A 26,690-nucleotide genomic window follows, 5' to 3' on the forward strand; every position below is an offset into this window, starting at 1 on the left:
TGAATAATTACCTACTATATTCTTTCAAAGTTTTAAAAGTCTAGCCATTAGACCATTACTTCCACGGGCTGTGTATATATACTGAGGAAACGTATTTTCTCATAATAATTAAAACTGGTTTGTTGTTAACGATCATAGTTGTATTTTACCATTATTATTTTATGATTATTGCAAAGCAGGATGAACAGCATATATGAAACTGAGAAAAAGGAAGACTGCCCAAAGGGCCCGTTGTCTGCTATGCAGGGACTCCAGGGGCTATTAATTATTTATCTACTTTTCAAAGTTAATAAATAGGAGTGTCTTTTGCCCTTTATTCCCCAGATGAATTTAACCAAATGAGAGACGGGGGTGTGTATGTGCAGAGTTCACTGTCTGAGAACACAGGAGGTGCATGTAATGGAAAGCAGCAGAGTTTTAAAAAACAAATATATTTAATGTCAATTAAATATGCACATCACTGCTTTATCTGGCATGTTTTCTATTATGATTAAGTTTTCATGAATATAGTTATAGTTTCTGCGTGTATTTTTAAAGACAAGTGTGCTTTAAAAACATAACATTTATTCATACAAAAAAGCGAAATTCGGGGCCGGCCCGGTGGCTCAGGCGGTTAGAGCTCTGTGCTCCTAACTCTGAAGGCTGCCGGTTCGATTCCCACATGGGCCAGTGGGCTCTCAACCACAAGGTTGCCAGTTCAATTCCTCGAGTCCCACAAGGAATGGTGGGCTCTGCCCCCTGCAACTAAGATTGAACATGGCACCTTGAGCTGAGCTGCCGCTGAGCTCCCGGATGGCTCAGTTGGTTGGAGCGTGTCCTCTCAACCACAAGGTTGCTGGTTCGACTCCCGCAAGGGATGGTGGGCTGTGCCCCCTGCAACTAGCAAAGGCAACTGGACCTGGAGCTGAGCTGCGCCCTCCACAACTAAGACCGAAAGGACAACAACTTGAAGCTGAACGGCACCGTCCACAACTGAGATTGAAATGACAATAACTTGACTTGGAAAAAAGACCTGGAAGTACACACTGTTCCCCAATAAAGTCCTGTTTCCCTTCCCCAATAAAATCTTAAAAAAAAAAAAAAAAAAAAAGCGAAATTCAAATAACCCATCGACACTTTAAAAAGTCCTTTATGTAGTTTGTTAGAAAATGCAAACACTGAAGGAAAGGATCAAATGGAAAAAATAAGAACCTCCGTCCTCACCTCCCCAGTCCTTCCACCCAAAGGTAAACCACTGTGTGTGCTTTTTATCTTACCAGGAAAAAAAGTATGAACATATACTAATTTGTTTACCAAAATGAATATTATGCACACTGTTTTGTGACACGCATTTTTTATTTAATAACATATCTTGATCCTATTACCAAATCAATACATGGTGATTACCACATTGTTTGCTCTTACACAGTGCTTTAGTGAATATCTTTGTACACATAGCTTAGGGTTACATGCGTTTTGTTTTTTGTGTTTTTTTGTGTGTTTTTTTTTAGTGTGACCTACCACCAAATTCAGTGCAACAAGTACAGGCTATCCCAAGCAGTCTATCTCAGCTGTGTGGTGGGAAAAGAACAATCTAATGTCCTTGGTTTAGTTCAGTTCCTTCAGAAAATTTCCTGAGACACTGTGACTGACCCCACACGGGTCTCAGGAACAGCTTGAGATGGCTACTGAGAAAAGGACCATTTCCAGCTGAGAGGAGCTGAATACCTCTACCTGTTCACTTCTGACTGCGAAGGTTCCTGTGGCAAGGCAGGAGTCCCGTTTGCACTTCGATCCACCTGTGGCCTCTCCTACCCACTTTCAGGACTGTACTGAATGCTCATGGCATGAATGGAATGTTTGTAGAAGGGGGAAATAAGCAAGCACCGGAGAGACATGCATGGAACAGCAGGTAAAACTGCCCAATGACTATGCCCTTCATTCTATTACACAGGTGTTGGAAACTCCCCGTTCACGGGAGACCAATACAAAGCGTGACATTCAGAGTTGTCTGCCCAGATATGCACAGGAACACACAGTTCAGTGGCAGAGTTGGGGTAAAAAAAGAAGACAACAATCCACAGCTCAGAAATATTAATAATAATAAAACCATCTTATTATATCTTTGCACTTAGTTGCCTCAAATCCTTTGTGAAATGGTGAAGAATTTAAATTATATTTTGAAACCTTTCAACTTAGTATTTTTCCAAGTATTTATTATCTCATTTGACCCACAAATCAATTCTAATCTATGAGGCAGGTAGGCTGGTGTCATTATCCCCACTTAAAAGATGAAATGACTGTGGGGCATCCAAGTTAAATGACTTGCCCAAGGTCAACAGCTAACTAAGTATCCTCACTTCAAGAACTGTGTTCTTTCCTGAATTCTCAAACCCAACAGGTCCAGCTTGCCAATTTTAGAACCCCAAAGAAAAGCTAAGAATGAAGCTAGAGACGTAAATATAAATATATCCCTCTCCAGGAATACCTGGGATCCCAAAAACTACCTCTTCCTAATAGAAATTTGAAACATTGAATAATATTGATGTTGTTAAGTATCAGGTTGAGATACCACACTTAAATCTTGACAGAATAGCAGTCTCTCTTAGTTTTACAGAGAATTCTGTGAAAATTTGGTTATATGTTTTATTATAAACACACGTACTCTCTCAACTTTTTAAAATCTAGTAGCTCCTAATTTTTACAATTAAGACACTGCTTTGGATAGTACACATGATGTACCACCTGTCATTCAGGTTCCTCTCTGATGACTTGAAGAAGGGGTCTTAGCCAGTTAAAGGACATTACAAGCAGCCTTCAAAATTGGAGGCCTACAGAAATGATACTCACAGCGAGGCTAGGAGGCTGGAGTCGTGAAAGGCTCCCCTGAGGCGGTCCGTCCGAAATGAGCTGAGTCTTGAGAGACTGACTGGAATCAGAAAGGTAAGAGAAGGTGGGAGGGTGTGATCAGAGTGAACTTGGACTTCGTAAATTCAGAATTCTAGTAAGAGCAGTCTTGGCCACATCAAAACTAGGAAAGCTGGGCTATCCATATTCAGTTCAGACAGCAATAGGGCCCAGTTTCTTTCTCCTTTCATCCTTTTAGTTTTGTTAATGAAGCATGAGCCTTATCTGTAGCCACCACTAAATGACTGTTTCCTTGAGGTAAGCTACAGATTTTATTCAGAAGCTTGTCCCATGCTGCTATAGGCCAAATAGATTATTATAAGCAATGCTGCCAAAATTAAATTTTGTATAAATAACCATAATTTTAACAATAAGCTGGTGTAAAGTTCACATACGAACAGGGATATCTGAAGGTGTTGACTGTCTAGTAATCCAGGCTCTGTGGGATACAGTGACAGATGCCCTATGGACCTTAGCTGGAACTCAGGTCTGTCTCAGGTGAATAAAAACATCGAATGTGAGTCACCTTCCAATTACACTGCCATCTAGAAGCCTATTAAGAGATGAGAACTACAAAGCGAACTCTCTGTAAGATCCTGCCTTGGTCTTCCTCTCCCTCCTTCCAGTTTGAGGGCCCACAGAGCTCAGATTGATACTAATGTCTCACAAGCATCATTTTTCATTATTATTTTTAAATGTAAATAGGACTGTCTCGGGGTGACCGGTTAGCTCAGTTGGTTAGAGGGCGGTTCGATCCCCACATGGGCCACTGTGAGCTGCGCCCTCCACAACTAGGTTGGAACAACTACTTGACTTGGAGCTGGTGAGTCCTGGAAAAACACACTTAAATAAATAAATAAATAAATAAATAAATAAATAAATAAATAAATAAAAATAAATGTCTCCCAGGGCCTCAAAGTTACTCTGAGTTATTAATGAATACTGTACATTTCAGGGCTGTAAGAAGCATTAGTTCAGTCTATGTTTTTTTCCACAGGGAAACTACTTCAGAGAAAGATTTTTTAAATTTCTGAGAAAACGTTTGTACATATCAGGTGCATATACTACCAACCACATCCATGGAAATAATTGTTCGGGGTAATGTTGACCATTCACCAGGGGTCAAGATTCAGCCCAGTTCTACATCCAGGTAAGTCAAGGTGACTCAGAAGCCTCACGTTTCACCTTAAAAAATTCCAGCCCGGATCTCAAGTGGAGTCTGCGTCCTCCTTAGGATGCATGTTTTGGAGGCAACTGCTTGAGCTTCGTCACTGCTGCCTAAACTGGGCAGTGACTCAAGAGGCAGCTGGAAGGCAGAAGGAGGTGCTGGGCCAGTGCTAAAAAGAGTGGAAGCCTCTCAGCGAAGTCCCTCCCCTCCTCTGCACACCCACTGTCTTACTGTGACTTCTTGTCCCCTCAGATGTTGCTCTTATAGGTTATTTCACCTTCCCGGGGTGGAGCACAGACTCTCATGTGCTCGTCATCTCAAACCTGCTGGGATGGCCCCGGGCCCAACACCGTGTGTGGCACCTGGCTGTGGAAATTCGAGTTTTTCCACACGAAACCGAGGAGGTTGAGTCCTGCTTGCCACGAAGTGAGCCGACAGGGCCTACCCCACTCAGTGCCTCGAACTTCGGGTGGCAAAACCTCGCCACCTGCTCGACCCCCATCTCTAGCCTGGGATGGAGAACGTGCAGCACCTCCGCACGTCTGACGTTTCTAGGTCACACAAGTGTACACACGCACACACTCGCGCACGCGAACGCGGCCATCCTGTGCACGCCCGGACTCTGAGGGCGGTGACAAACTTACTCCTGACTGAGGCAGCCCCGCCAGGGCGCCGGGGAGAGGCCGGGCCCGGGCTCCGGGTCGCGTCGGGTCGGGTCGGGTCGGGGTCTGGGTCGGCCCCCGCCAGCCCGCGGGCCTCTCTCCCCTCATTGCCCGGCCTGCCCCCCGCGCACGTGCCGGGTGACAGGCCCCCTATAGGTTCCATACCTGCCACCGGAAGTGAGTGAGGAGGGCAGTATAGGCATTTCCTGTGACGCGAGCGCCTGGACTCCATTAGGCAGCAGCTGGGGGAAGAATCAACACACCAGGGAGCGGAGCGGAGCGGACCCGAGGACAGAGGCGGCAGCTGCCTCCGCTGCCGCCCGCCGCCGCCGTCGCCACAGCCGGGGCTCAGCCCAGCGGCGGGCCCCGCGCCCCGCAGCCGCCCCACCGCGACCCCCGGGCCGCGCACCCCGAGCTGCCTCCGGGAGGGGGGGGGGAAAGGGCCCGGATCCTCCTTCTCCCCCTCCTCCTCTCCCTCCTCCGCCCCCTCCTCTACCCCCCCTACCCTGACCCCCACCCCGGCCCCCCTCACCCCGACCCCCGCCTCCCCTCCCCCGCCTCGCCCCCCCGGCTTCCCACCACGGCCTCTCTCGGCGAGGAAACTCTGGCCTCCGCTTCCTCCTCCTCCGACTCGGACACCGGCGGAGCCTCCCCGCCCCCGCGGAAGAAACCCCGAGCCTCGGCGGCGGAGGGAGCAGGAGAGCCCGGGGCTTCGGCAGGCAGAGCAGGCCTCTCCCCTCCGTCCTCGTCGTCCTCGTCCTCGTCGTCGTCGTCCTCCTCCTCCTCCTCCGTGGTGGTAGTGGTGGGACTCCCCCCGGCTGCTGCCCCTTCCGCCGCCGCCCCCCACCGAAGTAGCGGCCACAGCCTGGTCAGCGGCAGCATCATGCAGGCCAACGGGGCAGGAGGAGGAGGAGGCGGCGGCGGCGGCGGCGGAGGAGGAGGGGGCGGCGGGGGCCAGGGACAGACCCAGGAACTCGCCTGCCTGTCGGCCCAGAACGGGGAGTCGTCCCCATCGTCGTCGTCGTCCGCGGGGGACCTGGCCCACGCCAATGGGCTCCTGCCTTCCGCCCCCTCCGCCGCCAGCAACAATAGCAACAGCCTGAATGTCAATAACGGGGTCCCCGGCGGGGCCGCCGCCTCTGCCACCGCCGCAGCTGCCTCGGCCACCACCGCCGCCACCTCTTCCTTGGCCACCCCAGAACTGGGCAGCAGCCTCAAGAAGAAGAAGCGGCTCTCCCAGTCGGATGAGGACGTCATTAGGCTAATAGGACAGCACTTGAATGGCTTAGGGCTCAAGTAAGTATCCTTTACAGGCAGCTGGTGTGGACAGACCGAAGGACGGAGGCTGCGGGGGGGGGCTGCCAAGAGCTCGATCAAAGAATCACTGCTGGGCACGCAGGGCCCAGGACAGAGGAGGACGCAGCTCAAACTGGCCGACCCAGGAGGACGAGCTGACCCAAGGGGAAATAAGGGAAAATCAATCAGTCTGACGAATTATGAGAGGAGACGGGGTGGTAGAAACCAAAAGGTCTCCCCCTCCCCACACACCTTCAGAGCTTAATTGTCTGTCAATAAAGACAGATGCGGGAGTGTGTCTCTGTATGTGTTGGGGGAGGGGTGGATTAGAGCTGGTGGAAATAATGAACCTTGGAGGATTTGTTTTTCAAGTATATCTCAGAGGCATCTTTGTGGGACACCTCCCCACCCCCAGCCATGACAGACAACCCAGGCAAACTACCAATCAGAAAAGACAATCACCTACAAGTGTTTATGGGAACTGAGGGGCTGGGATCATCTGGAAGGAGGTTGTTGAATAAATCTGATGGGAATAATGAAGATCCCACGTTGCTGTCATTTAAAGGCCCTTACGTGTGTACACGAGGCCTACCACTAACTGGGCTGCAATCCCAATTTAATACCAAGAAGATGATTGCCTCTGAAAAAGGGACATCTGATCTGGTGAATCATTTATTTTCCAATACAATGTAGTTGGCCTTGTGTACCTAAAATAGGGTGAAGGTAGACAACGACCTTGGCCTAAAACCACCGTTTTGTGTACACACAAAGAAAAACTGAGGAGGTGGAAGGTAGGATTGGTGGCAGTGTCTTGGAGCCTGATGGAGAAGCAGAATCAGACTAGGGAAAAACATGGAACAGTGTCCTAGCTTCACAACATAGATAAAAATAAGCTCCTAGGCTAGCTAATATGTAGTTTTGGATTTACAGATTTCTTCTGGGGAGGGGGTGGGGAGAGCACTTTTTAAAAGTGACATAAGTGTTTTGATTCTCGGGCAGATGATTGCACTGTTTAACCAAAATAAATGGGGCTGAATAAGAAAGCAGTGAAATATAAACAAATATGTAAGACTGATAAAGGAAAATTCTTAGATATCAAAATATCTGATGGAAGAAACTACATTTGATGTGGTTCTAAGCTCTCAAAGAGAAATATATATCATAGGAAGATTTATTTCACCTTTTTTTTTTTGCCAAGGATTCGTATGAAAACAGGTTTTGTAAATGCTAACAGAACATATTACTGAGACAAGAAGCAAGCTGACAGCAGCAGGACGAAATAACTCGTGACTGTTTGGAACCTACACCATAGTAAATTTGCTATTTTTAGTAGAGAGAGAAAGAGAATGATTTTTGATGCTGGATTTATTTTAATTTTAAAGACTGACCTAGTAGTATTTCTATGCAAACATAATACCTGGATATAAGGCTCTTCCCTAACAGGTCACGTTCTATCACCTTGTATGGAGCTAACAGTTTTTGTCTTTTGAAATGTAGTAACATGGTTAGTATGTAGATCCTGGTTTTTCATTTATTTAACCCGTTGGTTACAACGCGTTTTTAGAAATTTTATACTTCATTAAACTTCTGAGGCATCAAATGGCAAAAGTGGGAAGACCTTATTTTGATTCTAGTGTCAAAAAGGCTTTTAACTTGATATAAATGAAGGTGGCAGTTTAAAAACCAAGTTTGTTTAGCCAAGCACATTAGAGCTATTTATTTCTTTCTTCATCATGAGGTTAGCTTAAAAACTTTGGCAACTGTTTTCATAGGCATTAGTTTATTTGGAAGAGTAAACTCTAAAGTTGGTCAGGTCTTTTTTACACTGTATCTCTCCTGCAGCCAGACTGTTGATCTCCTCATGCAAGAGTCAGGATGTCGTTTAGAACATCCTTCTGCTACCAAATTCCGAAATCATGTCATGGAAGGAGACTGGGATAAGGTAAAGTAGGGCATATAGAGCTGTGTGACTGCTGCTAAAATTATATGTTTGATGTGCATTTTATGACATTTCTGTTTTTTTCTTATACCAATTTTTGCAGGCAGAAAATGACCTGAATGAACTAAAGCCTTTAGTGCATTCTCCTCATGCTATTGTGGTAAGAGGCGCACTTGAAATCTCTCAAACGTTGTTGGGAATAATTGTGGTAAATACACTTTTGTTCTTAGTTTCACATTTATGCTTATTTTAGTAGGTTATTGATAACTCTAGGCTTCTGCCTCTTATAAAAGATAACACCTAAGAATAATTAAATTTCATGTAATTAGATTTGTAAATTAGGATGAGTGTTTATGATTTAAAGTTTGAGTTTTGCATTTTTAAAAACCATGTTTAGGAAGTGTGTCATTTGAATCTAGTTTATAAATTAAGTTTCTATAAAACTATATTGAAAGATCATTCTTTCAGTGCTGTTAATAGGAGTTGTATATTTATGGAGTAAAGGATAAATTGTACCTTTATATTATTTAAAATACTCAATGTGCTGGTAAACAATGTGTTTGGGTGTGTGGATATCAGTATTGCCTTAAGTAGCTGATACTTTATTATTTTTTTAATCTTTGGGAATTTTAATTATTGTTAATCCAAACCAATTCCATTGGTGTGCTCACCATTTTCCATTCTTGGATTCTAGTTGTGTGAATTGACAGTGTCAAAATTTGTGTAATATGTATCACTCGGGTAGAGGGTCTGTATGTAAATTTCACCATTGGGCTCTGCTTACTGGCCTTATTTCCCCAGCAAGATCTATTTAGTAGTTTACCTGGTAGCTTCTTTCATAAATCGTGATGAATCTTTTATACTGGTAGGCTTTAATTCTTCAGTAGATGTTGATGAGGGAGAGGAGGGGAGAAGTTTTTTCCTAAGTGCTTGTGATTGGAAACCTTGAAGAATCAGCTGCTGGCTGCTGGCTGCTGGCTTTTTAACTTCTAGCTGATTCATTTGTTGTCAAAAGCAGTTTCCTGTCTGGTGGGGGAGGGAAAGAGGGTGAATAGGAAGTGAAGTAGGGAAACCAGCTGTTTGTTAAATATTTGTAAATGAGTGTTAGTTTCTGATTTTTTTAATTGGGTCAAACATTAATCTTTCTTTCTTTGTCTGTAAACCTAATAGAACCTCCTGGTTTTGCTTTTTGGGTTTGGTTTTGTTTTTTTAATCTTAATTACAAAAGAGTTTTCAAATTCTTAATGTAATTTTATACAATAATATAATCCTAGAGAATGAACTTCAGGTGAATTAAAGATGCAAACAAGTATGAACAAGTATGGGTTCCCTTAGATTGATGATCTAGTGTATTATCTTTTTTCATTTAGCAAATATTTAAAATACTAAAATTTTTAAGTTACTATTGAATCAGACGATTGATAATAAATTAACTCATGGAATAATCAATTCCATAGTAAATTTTAAAAATGAAAATACAGATGTTAAAATAAACATCTGTTCAAATGGATCACAAATTTTCCAGTGACTAAATTTTTCCCAGTCAGTGTATTTAGAGTTTTAAAAAAAACCAAACACCTCAGTATATTTTAATTGGGCAGCTTTTCATAAATTGTTAGCTCTGACAGAATGGAAGGTGACCCTAAAATAAAGACAGTTAATGGCCCAAATAAGAATTGGGGTTTTTTTCCCATCGGACAAGTTAGCACTGCTTGTATGGTAATAATAAAGAACTTGATGGGCTATTTTAAAATAAGGGTGTGATCTCTTGGAGGATTGTTTTCCTTTTTTAAACTTCACCCAAATTATATCTGTACTTAAGTAGTAAAAATATGAATAGGCTCACTTCCTCTTTTTTTCTTAATTTGTTTATAGTAATTTGAGACTTCTGTGTTGGATTTAGATTATATCTCATTAGAAACCTTCATTAGAAGCAACATGTAAACTGAAGAAAGGTAGTTGTAGATAATAAGGAGCAATCCTTTCTTTTTGCAGCCTGTTCAGTCTATAGAACATTCTAGGATCTAATAAAAGATGAAGATTAAATCTCTGGCTGAGCCTCACGCCATCAAACTGTTTAGGTATTTATACAAAGAAAGGGGTTCCAATTTTATCTCACTTTAAGCATTGATGAATCAATTGCTTTTAAAGATTCAGTTCAGCATTTTTCACCTTTTTGTGTTTAGATTTACTCCTCTCCCCCACTCCATCTCCAGAAGATAATCTAATGTAAGCATAAATTTGTAATAATACCTTAGAAGACAACTATTTGGGGTTTTTTAAACATAATTATTTTAATTGTATGCCAAACACGTTTGATGACTTAGTCTAGACTAAAATTGGATTTTACTTTTTAAATCTGAATGTTTTTATTGACTCAATCCACTTACTCTGTGTGCTCCCCACTCTCACCCCCCACCATTTTTTTAGAGTGGTTTCCAGTCAAGTTACTAGAAATAGCAGAATTTGCTCTGGATTTTCTGGAAGCTGAGCTCATGAATCAACATTCTTTAGTTTGGGTTCAAATATGCTTAGCCATGTCTAGGGAATATGGGTGCGTATTTTGAGATCAATAATGTAGAAAACTTTCATATGTCTAAAAAATGTTTGATTCTTTTTGGTTTTTTAATAGAAATATGCTTAGTGGAAGTGTTCAAATATTAACTTGATGTATAAGAAATAACTAGTATATTTTAAAGTCAAATAGGAGTTTTGAGAACCATGGTTTAAATATAATTCATTTCTCCCCTCCTCTGAGTCATTTAATTGATACAACTTGGTTATAACCTTATTCAGAACCACTACTAAGTTAGCTAGGAGGCTGTCCTCGATAACCAGACTTCCTGTGTATCGTAACTTCTGAGTTTTTCTTAAACACTGAGCTCAATGTAATGTGGGAGGAAAGAATGAAGCAGTCCAAATATTGGGTAGGATGGGAGGCAACAGCTGGATTTACCATGTGAATGTAAGCTTTTTTAAGCTTTCCTAGTCACTTCCCAATTTCAACTTTCTGTTAGATAGTAAAAGAGAGTAAAAACACTGCTATGCCCAAAGATGCTGCAAAATTATGAGTCCAGACATAATCTAAAAAATGAGGAGTTGAGGAAAGATAGAGAGTTTCTCTTCAAAAGAAAAAAAAAATCTTCATTTAAGAAGCTCATGGTCTTTTTAAAAACCGTTAGGAAAGCCCAGTCCTCACCTCAGCAAACTTCAATTTTGCCAGATTTTAAAAACTTTTTTAGTAAGTAATTAACATCATTTGTGAAAAATGTTTATTTTCTTGAAACTGTATTGGCATTTTTGTGCCTTAAATTTTGGGAAGTAAAATACAGTTTTACTCTCTATCCTTACGAGAATCAAATACTTGAACTGTTTTTAAGGAGAATGAAATTTTCTTTCTCAACCAAATCTCTTAGCTGTACTTGGCCAGCAGCCTAGTGGCTGCCATATACCCCATCAAGATTTGATATCTGTTTGAGGATAGTCTTTGTCTTAATCTGGATAAAATGACTCATAGAGAAATGTTCTTGCACTGCTTTTATAGCATTCCCTGAATACAGAAAAACGTGTTTATATTGGCTTCTCTCAAAGTTTTACTTTGCCTTCCTCTTCTCTCCTGCCCTGCCTCTGCCCATAGAAAGAGAATAACATGTTCTAGCAGGATCTTGGTGGGAAAATAAGGGAGGAATAGCCCTTGGGACACTGTCCCTACACACATTGGAATGGGGAAGGGGGTGTGCATAGGACATAATGATTGATACCAAATAAATAAATAAATAAAGATTTGCCCTGAATTTAAAAAAAAAAAACTTCTCCCAAATTCCCAATTGCTAAGGAAATTTAGTGAAGAAATGAAATATGCATTCTGGCCAGCTCCATGTGGCATTTAAATGAAAAAAATCTGCAACTAAGTATGATTCTCAAGTTTGAATCAAAAACGCTATGTGAAATGAAACTTTTAACAGTATATTAATAAATGGAAAATATGAGTTCTTCATAAAGAATTGAAGTTTTGTTTTTTTCAGAAGATAAAATGGTGAGAATATCCAGAATTAACTTCACATATAAAATCCTTTTGATTTTTAGATTGTTTTGGTTTAGTCTTTTGTCTTTAGTTTTTTTCACCTGGTGGACTTCAAAGTATTTTTTATTTGATATAAAAGTAAGCTTAAGGTTCGATGTACAGCAACATACTTCTTAGGGCGTCTTGGTAGCTAATCTATTTCTGATATATTTATTTAGTCAGTCTAACTTTATGTGTAAAATTTGGTAAGTGTAATTTTTCTGGAGTTATAGGAGCTTAGCTCATAGTTTGAAATTTTTTCTATTGTTCTTTAGCTATAGGTTTAAGATTAGGTTATTACCAAACATAAGCAGTGAATCTTATAAAAGATGTATTTAAATGTATGCCTAATTTACATGAGAGGGTTTGTTTTTGTTTTTCTCAGGAAACCATTTTTATAAGCTTGTAGATTATGCCTTTCTTCTAAATACTCCCTAATAGAAAATCTTTTAGAGCAAGATTTATTAATTCCATAAATAAATAATAATTTCTCCACACCATTTTTTGAGACCAGTATATTTTCACTGTTTTTAAAGTAAGCAATATTTTTAAAGTAAGTGGTTTTGAGATATTTACCACTATATTTCTTGGAGTCTCTAAATATAACTAACATTTCCTATCTACTAACTTTTCTACCTACATCAGTTCGCTTGCTCAAACACCACAAGTAGCAGAATACCTCCAAGTAGTGGTCCTTAATTAGGTTTAAGGTTTAAAAGAAATTCTAAGCTTGATAGTCATAAACATCTCTTTTCTCTAGCAAAAAGCTGCTAAGGTTATGATCATTTTCAAGTTAAAAGTAAAATAATAAAGTAAAGGAACATTAAAAAATATTAAAACCAAGCACATTTCAGAAAAAAAAAAGAAAGTGCTTCACTTCACAATAAGCTGGAAATGATTTATCCTTTTGGGGGGCAAGAGCTGATAATAATTGTCTGTGCTTCATAATTAAATGCATCCTTGATCAGATTGTTACCAATCCACAAACACAAATACTGAGTCTTTTTAAAGACTTTGTAATTCAGCTTTCTATTGTAGCCATCTCTTTATTGCCTCCTAGTGAGAGTGACTCCGTCAAGCTTAGGCTTGTCTACTTTAGTCATAGGACACTCAGTACTTTACACCCCAACCTCTAGTGCATTTGCTGGACAGCTCTTCTTACTTTCAGTAAGCCCAAATCTGACACTCTGCAATGTCTACCCACGGCTCTTGTTCTGTTTTCTGGTCCACTTAGTCTTCCACATTGTGGCTTTTAAATAATTCCTCCATTAACTGGATTTTCTGCAATCTTTTCAAACCCTGTTGTATAAACCTCCCCCCCCCCCACCTCCCAGTGCCCTATTATTAAAAAGTCAGACTTAAAAAAACAAATTTAGAATACTTGGAATAGCTCTAAATTTTCAAACAAAATTCTAGATGAATGTGTGGAGGGCAGAATTTATTTTTTCCTGTTTTGATGCCTTGGTCATTAATGATCTTATCTAATTTGAGACTATTTGTTCAAAGCAGTTTTATTAAGATGTGGAATTGAGCAAAGTCACATTTAATCTACTGCGACTCTAGTAAACCAAAATATTTTGAGTCATATTAAAGCTTTATAAAGTTATTGTCAAAGGGCATAGTAGAATGGTTTCTACTGTTCTGTTTAGGCACAAACATTTTCTGAACCTTCCATCAACCTTTTTCCCCTGACTGCTGCTTTCTGTCATGTCAGAGGATGAAGTTTTTGCTGCTGCAGCAGAAGTACCTGGAATACCTGGAGGATGGCAAGGTCCTGGAGGCACTTCAGGTTCTACGCTGTGAATTGACGCCACTGAAATACAATACAGAGCGCATTCATGTTCTTAGTGGGTAAGGAAGCTTAGTTCTCAGACTCCAGGCTGATGGAAGGGTTCTTATTTTTATCAAGGTTTCCATTCCAAAGTTACATTTCTTTGACATTTTTCCAAGATCTGAATATTGCTAAATTCCTGGGTAATATTTGCCTGGATAGATACACTTATATGTATACAAACTATTTTTTGTCATCCTGGGAAGCATTTTATATTAGAATAGAGAGATATTTAAGTGGGTGAAAGGAAGAAGAAATATGTATTGCTACTGAAAGGTCATTTAATAATCTGTAAAAATCCTATGGCAGAATATTCTGTAAAAACAATAAGCAATGAAGTTTCCAGTATTGATGCATAGAGACTTCTTTTTTAATGTATACTTATCTTGTAACCAGGCCCTTGCTAAGCATTTAATATACACACTGTCATTTTATTTTCATATCAATCCTAAGTGCCCAAAGGCTTGGTTCTGGACCTCCCCTCTGTTCTGCCTACATACCGTGTTTCCCTGAAAATGAGACCTAGCCGGTCAGTCAGCTCTAATGCGTCTTTTGGAGCAAAAATTAATATAAGACCTGGTCTTATTTTACTATAATACAAGACCCAGTATTTATATTATATTATATAAATACCGGGTCTTATTAATTTTTGCTCCAAAGGACGCATTATAGCTGAGTGTCCGCCTAGGTCTTAATTTCGGGCAAACACGGTACTCTTCCTGGGTAATCTCACTCTACCATGCTTTCCCATACCGGCTGTATGCCAGTGGCTCTTAAATTCACCCTCTCATCTGAACTCCTAATGTGTATATCTAATAGCCTACTTGACAGCCTCCATTTGGATGTCTAATTGGTGCCTCATAGTTAAATGTTCAACACAAAATTCTTGATTCCAGTTGTCCCTCCACCCACCCCACCCCCACATACCTGTTCCTCCTCTAGGTTTCCTCATCTCAGTAAATGGTAAGACCTTTTACCCACTCATTCAGACAAAAAACTTCACTCATCTTTGCATTTAAAAAAATCATTTAATTTTGACATGTATTTGCCTAACTCCAAAACATCCCAGATTTGTTCATTTTTCTCCATCACCACAATTTCTACCCTAGTTAAGCCATAAATACTTCTCCCTCCCTTAACAATGCATATTTCACACAGCAGCCACAGAAATACATAAGTAAAACTATGTATTGTCTTATTTCTCTCCCTTTCTTTAAACTTTCCACTGGCTTTCCTAGTTCACTTAAAATCCAAAATCTCTGCTCAAGCCCACAGGTCCCTGATCCTCTTTCTCATTCATTACTGTCTAGTGACTGTAATGTTAAGGCATTTGTACTGCCTGTCCCCTTTATCTTAAAGCCTAAATGTCCTCTCCTGAGATCACCCACCAGGTATTCTGTCTCACATCACTCTGTTTTCAACTCTTTTTCTTTATGGCATTTGTCACTATATGATAGGGCCTCAGCATCTAGAACAATATCTGACGCATAGTGAGTTTTCAAATACAAAAGAATAGGCCCAAAGAGGTGTAGAGTTCATTTTAGGGTTTTTGCAGATAAGGAAACTGTACTTCAGAGAAGTGAAGTAGGCAGTTGAAGATAATCTAATAAATCAGAGAGCCAAGATTCAAAGCCTGGTTTAACTGATTCCAGAGGCATTGGTCTTTACCCACCACATCTTGCAATAGTAAATTCTGCTGGATATTTTAATATTGTACCCGACTGATTACCTTGTTTTGATTACCTCTTTCATAAGGTATCTGATTTCTGTATTACCTAAATATCATTCACATAATGAATTTTTCTCTGCTCTGGTAACAGCACATACAATTTAATCATGTCTTTTTTATTCCATACTCAACTTCATCAAGTTTATCCCTTGAATATTTCACATAAAGGAAATGGCCAAGAGATGACAAGGTGTGGAATTGGCATTAGAACCCAGGGTTTCTTCCTCTCAGTCCAGTGTTTTCGGTTATACCATGTGACTTACCATAAACAAACATTCATTTAAAACTTTAAGGTATAATGTATATTTTCAAAAGGGCACAGAAGCAATTGTAGGTTACTTTTGCAAAATTGAAAAAGTAAACAATTTTCCATAAAATTATTGATAATAAATTTTACTCCCCAAAACTTATTTTACAAGGCAAATTTTCGTAATACCCAGCTTATTATAGGGTGTTTTAAGTCTATTCATACTGTTAAAAAAAGAGTAAGTTATTCTCATCAGCTAAGACACTTTGTATACTAAATAGCAAGAGGGCAAGTAGTTCTGCTGTTGAATAAGAGGCTATTAAATTATTTAGATGCTCAATACAATGAGCTTTATGCATGCAATTAAGATCCACAGGTTAACAGAGGTTTCTGATACTTATATTATCATTTGTTAAGCTCTACGTGTATACCAGCTGGTGACCAGGTACTTCATATACTCCATCTTATATGACCCTCACTACCCTGTTCAATACCCTTTTACAGGTGAGAAGAACAGATTGGTCTGAGAACAGAATACGAGACAAAAGAGCAGGAGAGTTAACTTGCCAGGTCTAATCGCCATGTTTCAATAATGCCTTCACTTCTTTTACTTTTAAAGCCCGTTCTTCTATGAAGAGCCAGAACCAGGTCAGGGCCACACTTCCAGCAGGGGGCCCTCATGTATTCTCCAGAATCCATGAACTTTAGTGTTTATGCTTCCTTCCGGCATATATAGTGAGTAATAAAACAGTTCCCAAATTTTCTGCTTTGGGATCGCCATACCTATCACAGGATGACACAGGATGGTTATCCAATTATACCACATTCATACTTTGCCTCTTAACCCTAGTCAGTTACTTAAGCTTTCTGTGCCTTGGTTTCCTCATTTATAGAAGTAGAATAATGGTGCATATTTCATACAGGATTGTTACGAATATTTAATGAAGTAGTAGATGTTGACTGCTTAGAACAGTGCCTGGCACACAGTGTGGGCTGCATATTGATAGTGATACGGACAGTAAATATAAGTATTCTATTGAGACAACATATATAATAATATATATTTAGCTCTTCCTGTTGTATTACAGTTTGGTAATTATATCCACGTGCCAGGTTGTATTAATGAATTGGGTCTACTCTAGAAATTCTTGATCCATATTTCTTACTAGGTTGGTGCAAAAGTAATTGCGGTTTAAAAGGTTGAAAATAATTGCAAAAAAACGCAATTACTTTTGCACCAACTTAATAATAACAACTAGATATGCCAAGTATAATCAGTATTTTTCAGTTATGTTTAATCAGAGAAATGGGTTTGATACTTGGTTCTTTCTCTGTCATATTTTTAGGTATCTGATGTGTAGCCATGCAGAAGACCTACGTGCAAAAGCAGAATGGGAAGGCAAAGGAACAGCTTCCCGATCCAAACTATTAGACAAACTTCAGAGTGAGTCTTAATTTTTGGGTTTCTGTGTTTTCTCTTGGATTAGATATTATGAATCAATTAGGAAGACTTGTGTCTAGACTTAATCTTATCGAGTGGTTATTTGGGGGAAAGGAGCTGGGAGATTCATTAAGAGACACAGAGGTTAAACCAGAGGTTTTCAAACTCTGCCGTGGAGTCTAAGATGCTAACCTCAGAAGTCGGGAGAGGCTGCTGGTCCCGGAGCAGTTCTCTTTCCTTTGGTTTTGTGTAGTGATACTCCCCTTGAGATTTTGTTTGGAGGGAAAGTGCTGTGGGTACAGGAAAAAACAGGTAAACAGTAGCTTTAGACCACGAGTGTTTTAAATATTTTGTTGATTTCAATAGTAAGGCCCATATTTCTTAGGTAAATTATTTTACTCTTCCCCCAAATATGTTCTATAATTTCCAAATTAGAGTAGGGGTTTCATTTCTGCCACATTTTTGTATACAAGATGGTCTTTCCCTCTCTGGTTAAATCATATTATTCTATGTTTCATGTTTTCAAGTTGAAGTGGGTATGGATGGAAAGCCTAAGAATCAGAAAAGCCTGTGGTTGGGGAGGGATATGACATTAAAGGATCGGAATAGATCAGTATCAATATCAAAACACCAGTTATTCCCTGAATTTTACAGTATCCTTGGTATCAGAAGCACTTTGGTGGAGCCTAGAATTTGACTTGTCCCAGCACTTTGGCTTGCTCTTTGTTAAGTGGAGATTTGTCATATTTTCAGTGATGCATTGTCTCCATCTTTTACACAATCCTTTTTAGATTTTCTTCTCATTGTCACCACCTTTTTATTTTTTGCTTTTTTGGTTTTGTTTGCTTTTTAGGAAATCCACATACAAATTAAAGCCCTCCTCTTCAAGTATATTCCATTCTAGTGACAACATATCTGTTAGCTGCTGACAAACATCCATAAAGCTCATGTGTTACATTGCCCAGGGCTGCTCTACCTAAGGGACACAGTATTATTAGGGCAGGGGCAGGGGCAGCAGGAGACAAGCAGATGTCTTTTAAATAAGTAAAAGTTCATGCTGTTTTGTTTTTTTAATTTTTTTTTCTCTTTTTAAAAATATCTTTTATTAAAGCCTATTTACCACCATCAGTGATGCTTCCCCCACGGCGTTTACAGACTCTCCTGCGGCAGGCGGTGGAACTGCAAAGGGATCGGTGCCTATATCACAATACCAAACTTGATAATAATCTGGATTCCGTGTCTCTGCTTATAGATCATGTTTGTAGTAGGTAAGAGGAAACTTCTTAAATTCTGAAGTAGGCTAACATTTTATAGGCTCAACTTGAAGTTTATTACAATGTTTTCTTTTCAGAGTTTTGTCCTGTAGCTATAAAACAATTCATGTCTGATTTAGCATTTGTTCACAACTGAAAGTGGAACTGTTGAAGTTGAAAATTGAGAGATGTATGTTTATGTGGTAAAACCATACCGAGTACACTGAAGCTGGAAAACCTATGTTTCCTTTTCTGTCTGTGGGTTGATTGGTCATTTTCTGTATCTGGCCATATTTTAAGGACTTGTGATGTTGTGTGGGAATGTGAGTGAGCCAAGTGTTTGCTGTCCTTGGATGCCAGAGATCACTTGTGACTCTTTCTGGATGTTATGGCCATTTTAACTATGGCCAAAATTATTCTCTGCCCATAAAGATCATAGAAATACTTTTTTCCTAGTGAAAGTTATGCTTTTTAGTAGGAGATGGCCCCTAAACTAAAAATGGTTAGAATAACAGGTATTAACTTTCTGGTTTGGATTTTGTTTTTATACCTACCCATGTACATAATTTAACCTGTAAGAATTTAGGCTTCACTTTTGATGTTAGGAGTATTTTGAGTAAAAATGTCCTTACTATTTTAATGATCCCCAAAATTATAGCAGAGCTTTGATTTTTAAGATACTGAAAAACAAATTGTGAAATCTTTCGAACTCCAGGAAGGAAATAATTTGGGTCTGGTGAACCAAATATGAGCAGCTGCAGTACATGTGGTCGGTTTCTTTTGCCAAACATCGTCAAAGAACTACTGAAAGGAGCATGAATAGGAAAGACAAAAGTATATAAGTGTGAGAGCTTTGGAAAAGCGAGAAACTTCTGCATAACCATAAAAATTATATATATGCACTATGATTTAAGGTAATTTTTTTAGGTGCATAAACTACTTTCATATGTAGTGGCGTTTTCACCTCACCCTCCCCAACTGCAATAAAAAATGATTATTATTATTATTTGAGCTTCTGGCCTTAAATTACAAGTGTTATTTATCTTCAAGTATTGAGTAAATACTTGGAGCATGTCTTAAAGGTTCTACAAGAAGTGATTAGAGATCCTTTTTCTTGATCCCTTTTTACTCTTCTAACACTGTTCTTTGACTTGCTTATGAGAATTTTTAAGTCTTTTCATTTTAATGGAATAGAGGTGGAAGGAGATAATAGATTAAAAGACTATATGGTTTCATATTTCATAGCCTCCTTAGGAAATTTGAGATCAGTGTGAAAATTAAGGCAGTTGTGAACCCAAATCTTCTTTTGGTTCTTGAATTTATTGCTGGTGGAATACACTGAAAGGTATTTGTGGTAGACTATTGTTCAAGAGGTGTCCTTATGTTAAGAGCTTGCCTTCCCATTGGAAAACTGAAATCTGTGACAGTGTAACCTACATTTTTCCTAAGTTCTTTAACTTCTCTACTAATACCTTGGAAAGTAAATGAGAGAAACTATGTAGTCTGACTTTTTCCAACCCTCAGATCAAGAAGCAGCCTGCTATAAACCTATGAGAAAGCGCTCTGAAGTTTACATAGGAATGAAAGCATGCTTGCTCTTCAGATAACCACGGATTGAAAGGGCTTTATAATATTTTACAAACAAAACAAAACTTTGCTTGATGCTCCTCCTGGTTACCATCCCCTCCCCACCTCTGCTTTAGAGCCGACTTAGAGTCACCCACTATACATTCGCAATATCCACGTCCTTCCCTGTCCTTCACACTTCTGTAGCATTAGGACTCGTGCAGCCAACACGACACCAGAATTGTGACGGGTGTTGGTGAGGAACATCTTTATTAAATCCATTCGCTACTTTCTAGCCTGTGTCTTGACCTTTCTATAGCATTTGACTACTTTGCCTTGAAACTTTTCCTTTGAGTTCTAAAAACATTCCAGACTCGGCTTTAGTCCTGACTACTCTTTAGGCCCCTCCTGTAGGTTATCTCCTTGCATGCTTCTAGTGACTCCCAGGGCTACAGCTACAGAATTGCTCTCCAAGGCCTTGGACCTTGATATGACAATGTGGGTGTTGCTCAGGTACCTTCAGTGCAGCATGGCAAGTACAGAACTTCCCTCCTCTCACCTGTCCCCGAAAGTCTGCTTTTGCTCTTAAACTCCCTATCTCAGTGAAAGGCTACCATCTACTTGGTTTCTCCAAGCCAGAAAACCGGGAGTCAGTCAGCTTTGACTTTTTACTCTCAAGGTAGATTTTAAAAACACTAAGGAGGGAGATGTCAGGCTTAACTAAGGCAGTATATAGAGTCTTTAGAGTGAATTGTGCCCTTTATTGCTAAACTAGGAAAATAGAACCTGACTTTGATTTAATACCTAGTATTCCATACTCATCTAGAGCTCCTCAAAAGAAAAGTTGATATTTTTTATGATTTGCTTTACTCAGTTTTAAAAACTAGATTTTAGCATTGAAACTAGAAAGCTATCTTCAGAAGTTCCATCTTAGCATTGAAATTAAATACCAGCTTTTCTCTCTTCTCTCTGGAGAATAGAGAATTGATTATGCTTCAGTGAACCTATAATTTTTCTTTAAAGCCTGGTTTGTTTTTTTAATCATTTTGTGGGGTTTTTTTCACCAGCAACCAATGGAAGGATGTTTCCACAGGTAGCTTCATAAATGTTAATTTTTTAGTAAAGGATTATTACAAAATATTTTAGAAACTTAAAATGTTAAGATTCAGTTTGATTCAAATGTTTAAAATGCTACATTTTATTTAGTTTTATTTGGGAAGGTGCTGAAATTTTTTATACCATCTAAAATTTTAAATGTATTTGAAATCAGAGACAGATAAACTATCACTTGTATACATCTAAAATTAGGCTTTTAATAAGCTGGGGCTGTTAACTAGTCTTTTTAAAATATTAAGTTTTGATAAAATAATGACAATTTACATAATACCACTTCGGTGACATTCAGATACGACTGATTGTCAATAGACTGGATGATTTGTGTCCTGTAGTTTTGATTATGAATCAGTCCTTTTTTAAGGACATTTTGCTACTCTGATTTTAGATGTATCTTTTCATTTATGCTCAACTTTGGCCATTTGAATTTTTGTGTATTTTATGCCTAGATATGAAGTGTTTCTCACTGAATGAATGACATCAGTAGTGATTATTACTGATAGGAGGGGGGGAATTATTTTTGATATGGAAAGTACTTATTTGATTGCAATTTTTATCCAACAGTTGTCTTAAATACAATTTAAAAATGATATTTTGAAAGAAATGTGGCCTTGGAGTCAGCCATAGGTTTAAATCCTAGTTTAGTTATTTATCAGTTTATGTCTTGTTAGTTATTTGCCTTCTCTGAGCCTCATGAAAATGGGGATGTTATTTCCCTTGCAAAGTAGTGTTGAGAATTAGCAATGCTGCGTATCAAGCGTGTAACACAGTGCTTGGCGTTTAGTAAGTGCTTCATGAATGTCAACCAGTGTTATGTTTCAGTTCAAATACAGAATAATAGTTTAATGTTAAAGTAATTTATAGTTAGACAGTCTGAAAGTTTAAAGCTGCTTCCAAATACCCAACTGTTAAGGGAGCTTGCCATGTGTGCCAGATAAAGTAAAGAATGTTAATTTAATTTATTTTTAAATACATACTACCTCTCAGGCTAGTGAATTGACAGCATATATTTTTAAAAACAGTTTCATTATCGCAGAAAGCTCTGTGAGACAGTGCTGGTGTAGAAACTGGAAAGGTCTAGAATGGTTTTTAAAAGTGTTTAATGAGAGTGGTCATTCTTACGATAACTTTTTCCTCTTTAACTTGGTAAAGTTAATCATAGAATTCCTTGCCCTCAATATATAATAATAACTGCCACTTATGAAGTACTAGCTAAGTATCAGACTCAGTCTAAATGCTTTATATTCACCATCTCATGCTTTTATTTCATCCTCGTGTAAGGAATTCTATAAATACTCTGAGGCTCAGAGGAGTTAAATGACTTGCCAAAGACATTAAAGCTTATGACCCAGACTTGTCTGAATGAAGTGCCTATTCTCTTTTTGGTATGCGAAGCTGTTTTTATATAAATGAAAATATACATTATTTCTTCTAAAACAACCTGGTGCCAGCCAATTTATACAGACACACATGAAGCCCTGGTTATTAATTTTTATTTATATGAATTGACTTAATTAGACCAAAAAAATTTGTGATGGATAATTTACCTCTCTTTTAATCTTGAGAAGGGGGGAAAAAAGAATAAATTTTAAACTGAAGCAGATTTTAGATTACTGATTTACCCTAAGACTGTCTTGACTAATGTTACAATATTTTCTTTTTTTTCACGTATCAATATAAACTTAAGATTTACAAATGCATTCATAAAGTTTTTGATCCTCAAAGAAGTTTTATCAGTTGTTTAACCTTTTTCATTATGATTAATCTATTTTGAAAGAATAATTATTTGTGGACTTATTTGTTTTAGGAGGCAGTTCCCATGTTATACTCAGCAGATACTTACAGAGCATTGTAATGAAGTGTGGTTCTGTAAATTCTCTAACGATGGCACTAAACTAGCAACAGGATCAAAAGATACAACAGTTATCATATGGCAAGTTGATCCGGTATGTACTCCAATATGAGTGTTTACATTGCAAAAAGAGACAATTTTTAATGTAATTGATTGAGTGTATGTTTTTAAAATATGCGTGTATAAATAGTTTTTCCAAGAGCATTTTTTGTCATCTGTCATGTCTTGCCTCTATGTTGTCTAGATAATATATATATAGATTACCATTATCAAAATTGTTGAGTGTTACGTGCTAGTGATTGTACTAACTCTGTGTGTGCATTGTCTAATTTACTCCTCTGAATAAATCTTTTTTCAAATGAGGAAATTGACATAATAGTTAAATGTCCAGGCTTTCACAACTAGTAAGTAGCAAAGATAAACTCAAAGCCTAGACCATTTTTATCCCAGACCTACCACTCTTAGTGTCTCTGCCAATTTGTATCTTTGTTAATGCACGGTTTACAGATGAATGCAATGTCCATTATGTCACAAGTCAGAAAGACTCATTACCATTTGGCCTTCTGAAACCCTTCGTGGGCTTGTGTAATTTGTTGAACTTCTGTTAAAACGCTCCCTTTTCTCCGTCCAGTGATACATATGAAAAGTTTGTATTCTGGATTTAAAATTTTAAGTTCTCTCTAAAATAAGGTTTGCCTTTGTTTATAACCAGGTGATGTGCAGATTTGTAGAAATAAGTACTTCCGTTTCTTTCAGCCAGTTGAACATTTATCAAGCGATCAACAAAATACATGACTCCAAACAGGTTAAGGAGATAATACTTGGTTTACAGAGCCTTTCACCTAAAATTGTGAAGTGAATAATCTGATTTTAAAATTTACATTAGAATATGATATTAGCCCAGGATAATGTTTGGGGCTCTTAGGTTGAAAAAAAAAAAAAAGACAAGGATCTGTAGAAGGAAATATTTTAAAAATCAGAGAATCAAGTTTGAGAGCATGTGTCAATTCTTGTGTACCTGCAATATACTATGAAGGACGAAAGGTAAATAGCTGTTCTTTGCCTTAAAGCAGGTATTCTTTACCCTTTTTTTTGTATCATGCACTTCTCTGGCAGTCTGATGATCCAATGGATGCCTCCTCAGTAAATATACAAACCAAAACGCATAGGAAGCCCAAGTATGTATTGTATATTCATTACTAAGGAAACCCGATTATATTGAAATACAGTTATCAAAATAGTACAAGAAGAGATACAGTATAATAATATGTTGCTTTTTTATTAATGTGTTAAATAACAAATTCTAACAAATAATGTGTCAAATAACAAATTCTGATAAAGCAGATCTAATAACTACGAAAATTTTGAAGTAGCGATGAGCATAAATAATATTTTGAGATATATGCAACAACTGTAATATGTGAAAATATTTGAGATTTTTATTGAAAATCACCTAATACTACCTAATATAATATCCAATATAGTAACACTAATATGCCTAATATATCACCTAGTACAACCTTGTTAAGTGCCTGCATTCAAGATTGAAGGAAACACTGAATTTCAGCCCATGGCTCATGTAAAGAAAGATGTGTGTTTTTTCCTCCCATTTAAGTTCAAAGATCCCTGTTTCTATCCCTGATTGATGCCTTGTAGGTGTCAGGTTAAGAACCCCTGTGAAAGGAATGTAGAGTTTAGAAAGGGAAATCCAACACTGAAATAAGTATCATACAGTATGTGTATATAAAGTATTTGGGAAAGAACAAAGGAGCTTTGCAGAGCACCTCCCTTGAGCCTTGCTGCGCAGAAAGTCAGTAGCAGCCAGATCACGGAGGCTCGCTCTTGTATACTTTGCTAAGGCGTTTAGACTTTTATGCAAGCATTTCCCAGAGTTTTTGTCAGAGTATTGATGATACAGAATTTAATAGATGTTACATGTAAAAGGCTTTTATATTAACTTGGGAAATGCAGAGTTAGTGCTTATATTCCAATCTGAGATAAAGTGGGTTTTAGTTTGGTATGATGGTATTTTGTTATGTCAAATACTATTTGAAAAACTTGTAAGAAAATTAGCGATCTTACATACGTATTTTGTGTGTTTATTTTTTAATGGGTAGGAAAAAAGAATACATAGAGAAACTTAAGATTTGAGTTGATAGGATTCCACTGCCTAGTTTCCTTTAATAGGTTTTGTTACCTTTGCCCCAAATCCAAGAATTTTGCACAGTCCCCCTGTCAAAATCCAAGCAAAGTTATGTGGATTTCATGAACATGGTATTTCACCTTTGCAAGGTTAGTATAGAGACACGACTTGTGAGCATATAACAGTCATATCCTCATTTTTTTTCAACTTTATCTTTTACAAGATTATTTTATATTACAGTCCACGAAACAACTAGTTTTTGAGTTAAATGCTTCTAAAGTAGTTTGTCATCAGTTCAGAAGCAAATGTTTGTGTAGCTCTGAAGCACCACTGTGAATGAGTTTGTTCCTGGGATATCTTGAGCCTTGACTCGTTTATTGAATGATGCCAATTTGGTCTCACGATGCTATGATCTAACACAGATTGCTCGTGCCTCTGACCCCCTCCCAAGGAAGAATCAGAAGTAGTTGCATTAGCTATTTAATTTTGTCAAAACAGTGGCAATTTGGACTAAATAATTGGATGACTGATAAACTTAGGACCCAGTAAAGAGGCAAAATTCAGTAAGCTTATCTATTTCTCAGTGACATTTCTGGGAAAAAAATTCCCAACCTAGTTTAATCAGACTAGTTCCAGACCCTTTTCTACTTGTAAATCACTGCACTAGAATTTTGCCCCAGGCTCAAAACTGGTGTTAATAACTCTAGACCAAAGTCTAAAATTTAATTCATTGTTCTTTCCCACCTCTGGCTAAATTCCCACTTTCTCTATTCCCACATTCATCCATATCCCCTAAAACAAATCTGGAGGTTGTCTTTGAACGTATTTTGTCTTCGTTCTGTCATACCAATTTTTTGTCCCAAGTATATTTTTATCTGACTAATTGCAGTCCTATTTTAGTTTAGGACCTCCTTTTGTCTTAACTCTGGCTATTATGTTAGCTTCTGAAGGGTGTCCGTATCCTGTCCTTTCATTCTGATTCACCTTCCACATTTTTGTATGAGTTTTCTTCCTAAAGCTGAGTATCATGTATTCCCCGGCTTAAAAATCTTAAGTGGCTTTTCACTTACAGCCTTGTCACTTGTCACTTCATGTTTGCACTCTCCAGTTCATCCTGCACAGCTCAGGAGTATCTGCTTTCAAGTCAGGTAGCCCAGGTTCAAATCCCCACCTTTAAACAGAGACAAATGTCTAACCTTTCTAAGCTTTTATCTCTTTCCGTGTGATACAGGAGAGGAGAAGAATACTTAGCACTTTTAGATTTGTGAGAATTAAATGAGATACTGTTTGTGAACAGTGCTAATGTTGATTACACTAAACAAGTGGTGGCCCTGCTGGTGGGAATGTCCAATAGTGCAGACACTTGGGAAACAGCTGGGCAGTTCCTCAAAATATAAACAGCCTGTGGTCCGGGAGTACCACTGGTCAGTATCTGCCCAAGAGAAATAAAAACATAGGTCTGCACAGAAATTCATACACAGTCGTAGTGGTATTATTCATA

At 38.5% G+C, this 26,690-nt stretch overlaps 2 protein-coding genes across 3 annotated transcripts in view; one reads left to right on the forward strand and one right to left on the reverse strand.

Moving 5' to 3' along the window:
- Nucleotides 1-1,424: 1,424 nt before the first annotated feature.
- Nucleotides 1,425-5,601, reverse strand: LOC141567810 (uncharacterized). Its single transcript, XM_088798909.1, has 4 exons — nt 5,296-5,601; nt 4,699-5,131; nt 2,830-2,908; nt 1,425-1,990 (listed from the first exon to the last, which is right to left on the reverse strand). The coding sequence occupies exons 1-4, from the start codon at nt 5,599-5,601 to the stop codon at nt 1,981-1,983; spliced, it is 828 nt and encodes a 275-aa protein (XP_088655035.1). The 3' UTR covers nt 1,425-1,980.
- Nucleotides 5,101-26,690, forward strand: part of WDR26 (WD repeat domain 26) — a 37,883-nt gene continuing 16,293 nt past the window's right edge. The window contains exons 1-7 of one of the 2 annotated variants that reach the window (XM_019716064.3): nt 5,101-6,012; nt 7,855-7,954; nt 8,055-8,159; nt 13,729-13,865; nt 17,168-17,265; nt 18,374-18,530; nt 23,002-23,140. In XM_019716064.3, the coding sequence (XP_019571623.3) occupies nt 5,600-6,012; nt 7,855-7,954; nt 8,055-8,159; nt 13,729-13,865; nt 17,168-17,265; nt 18,374-18,530; nt 23,002-23,140 (1,149 nt within the window). In that variant the 5' untranslated portion in view covers nt 5,101-5,599. The remainder of the gene's footprint in view (nt 6,013-7,854; nt 7,955-8,054; nt 8,160-13,728; nt 13,866-17,167; nt 17,266-18,373; nt 18,531-23,001; nt 23,141-26,690) is intronic. The other variant, XM_074316948.2, reaches the window with a different exon arrangement.

This window comes from Rhinolophus sinicus, chromosome 6, assembly GCF_057876585.1.
Source record: "Rhinolophus sinicus isolate RSI-liver-muscle chromosome 6, RSI-T2T, whole genome shotgun sequence".
Classification (NCBI taxonomy): domain Eukaryota; kingdom Metazoa; phylum Chordata; class Mammalia; order Chiroptera; family Rhinolophidae; genus Rhinolophus; species Rhinolophus sinicus.

Excerpts from the sequence above, each read along its gene's own strand:
- LOC141567810 (XM_088798909.1), bottom strand. The coding sequence starts at position 5,601 with ATGATGCTGCCGCTGACCAGGCTGTGGCCGCTACTTCGGTGGGGGGCG. Across the intron at positions 5,132-5,295 it reads CCTCGCCGAGAGAGGCCGTG|CTCGGGGTGCGCGGCCCGGG; the intron begins GTGGGAAGCCGG and ends TCCCGGAGGCAG. Across the intron at positions 2,909-4,698 it reads CGGGGCTGCCTCAGTCAGGA|TCAGTCTCTCAAGACTCAGC; the intron begins GTAAGTTTGTCA and ends TTCTGATTCCAG.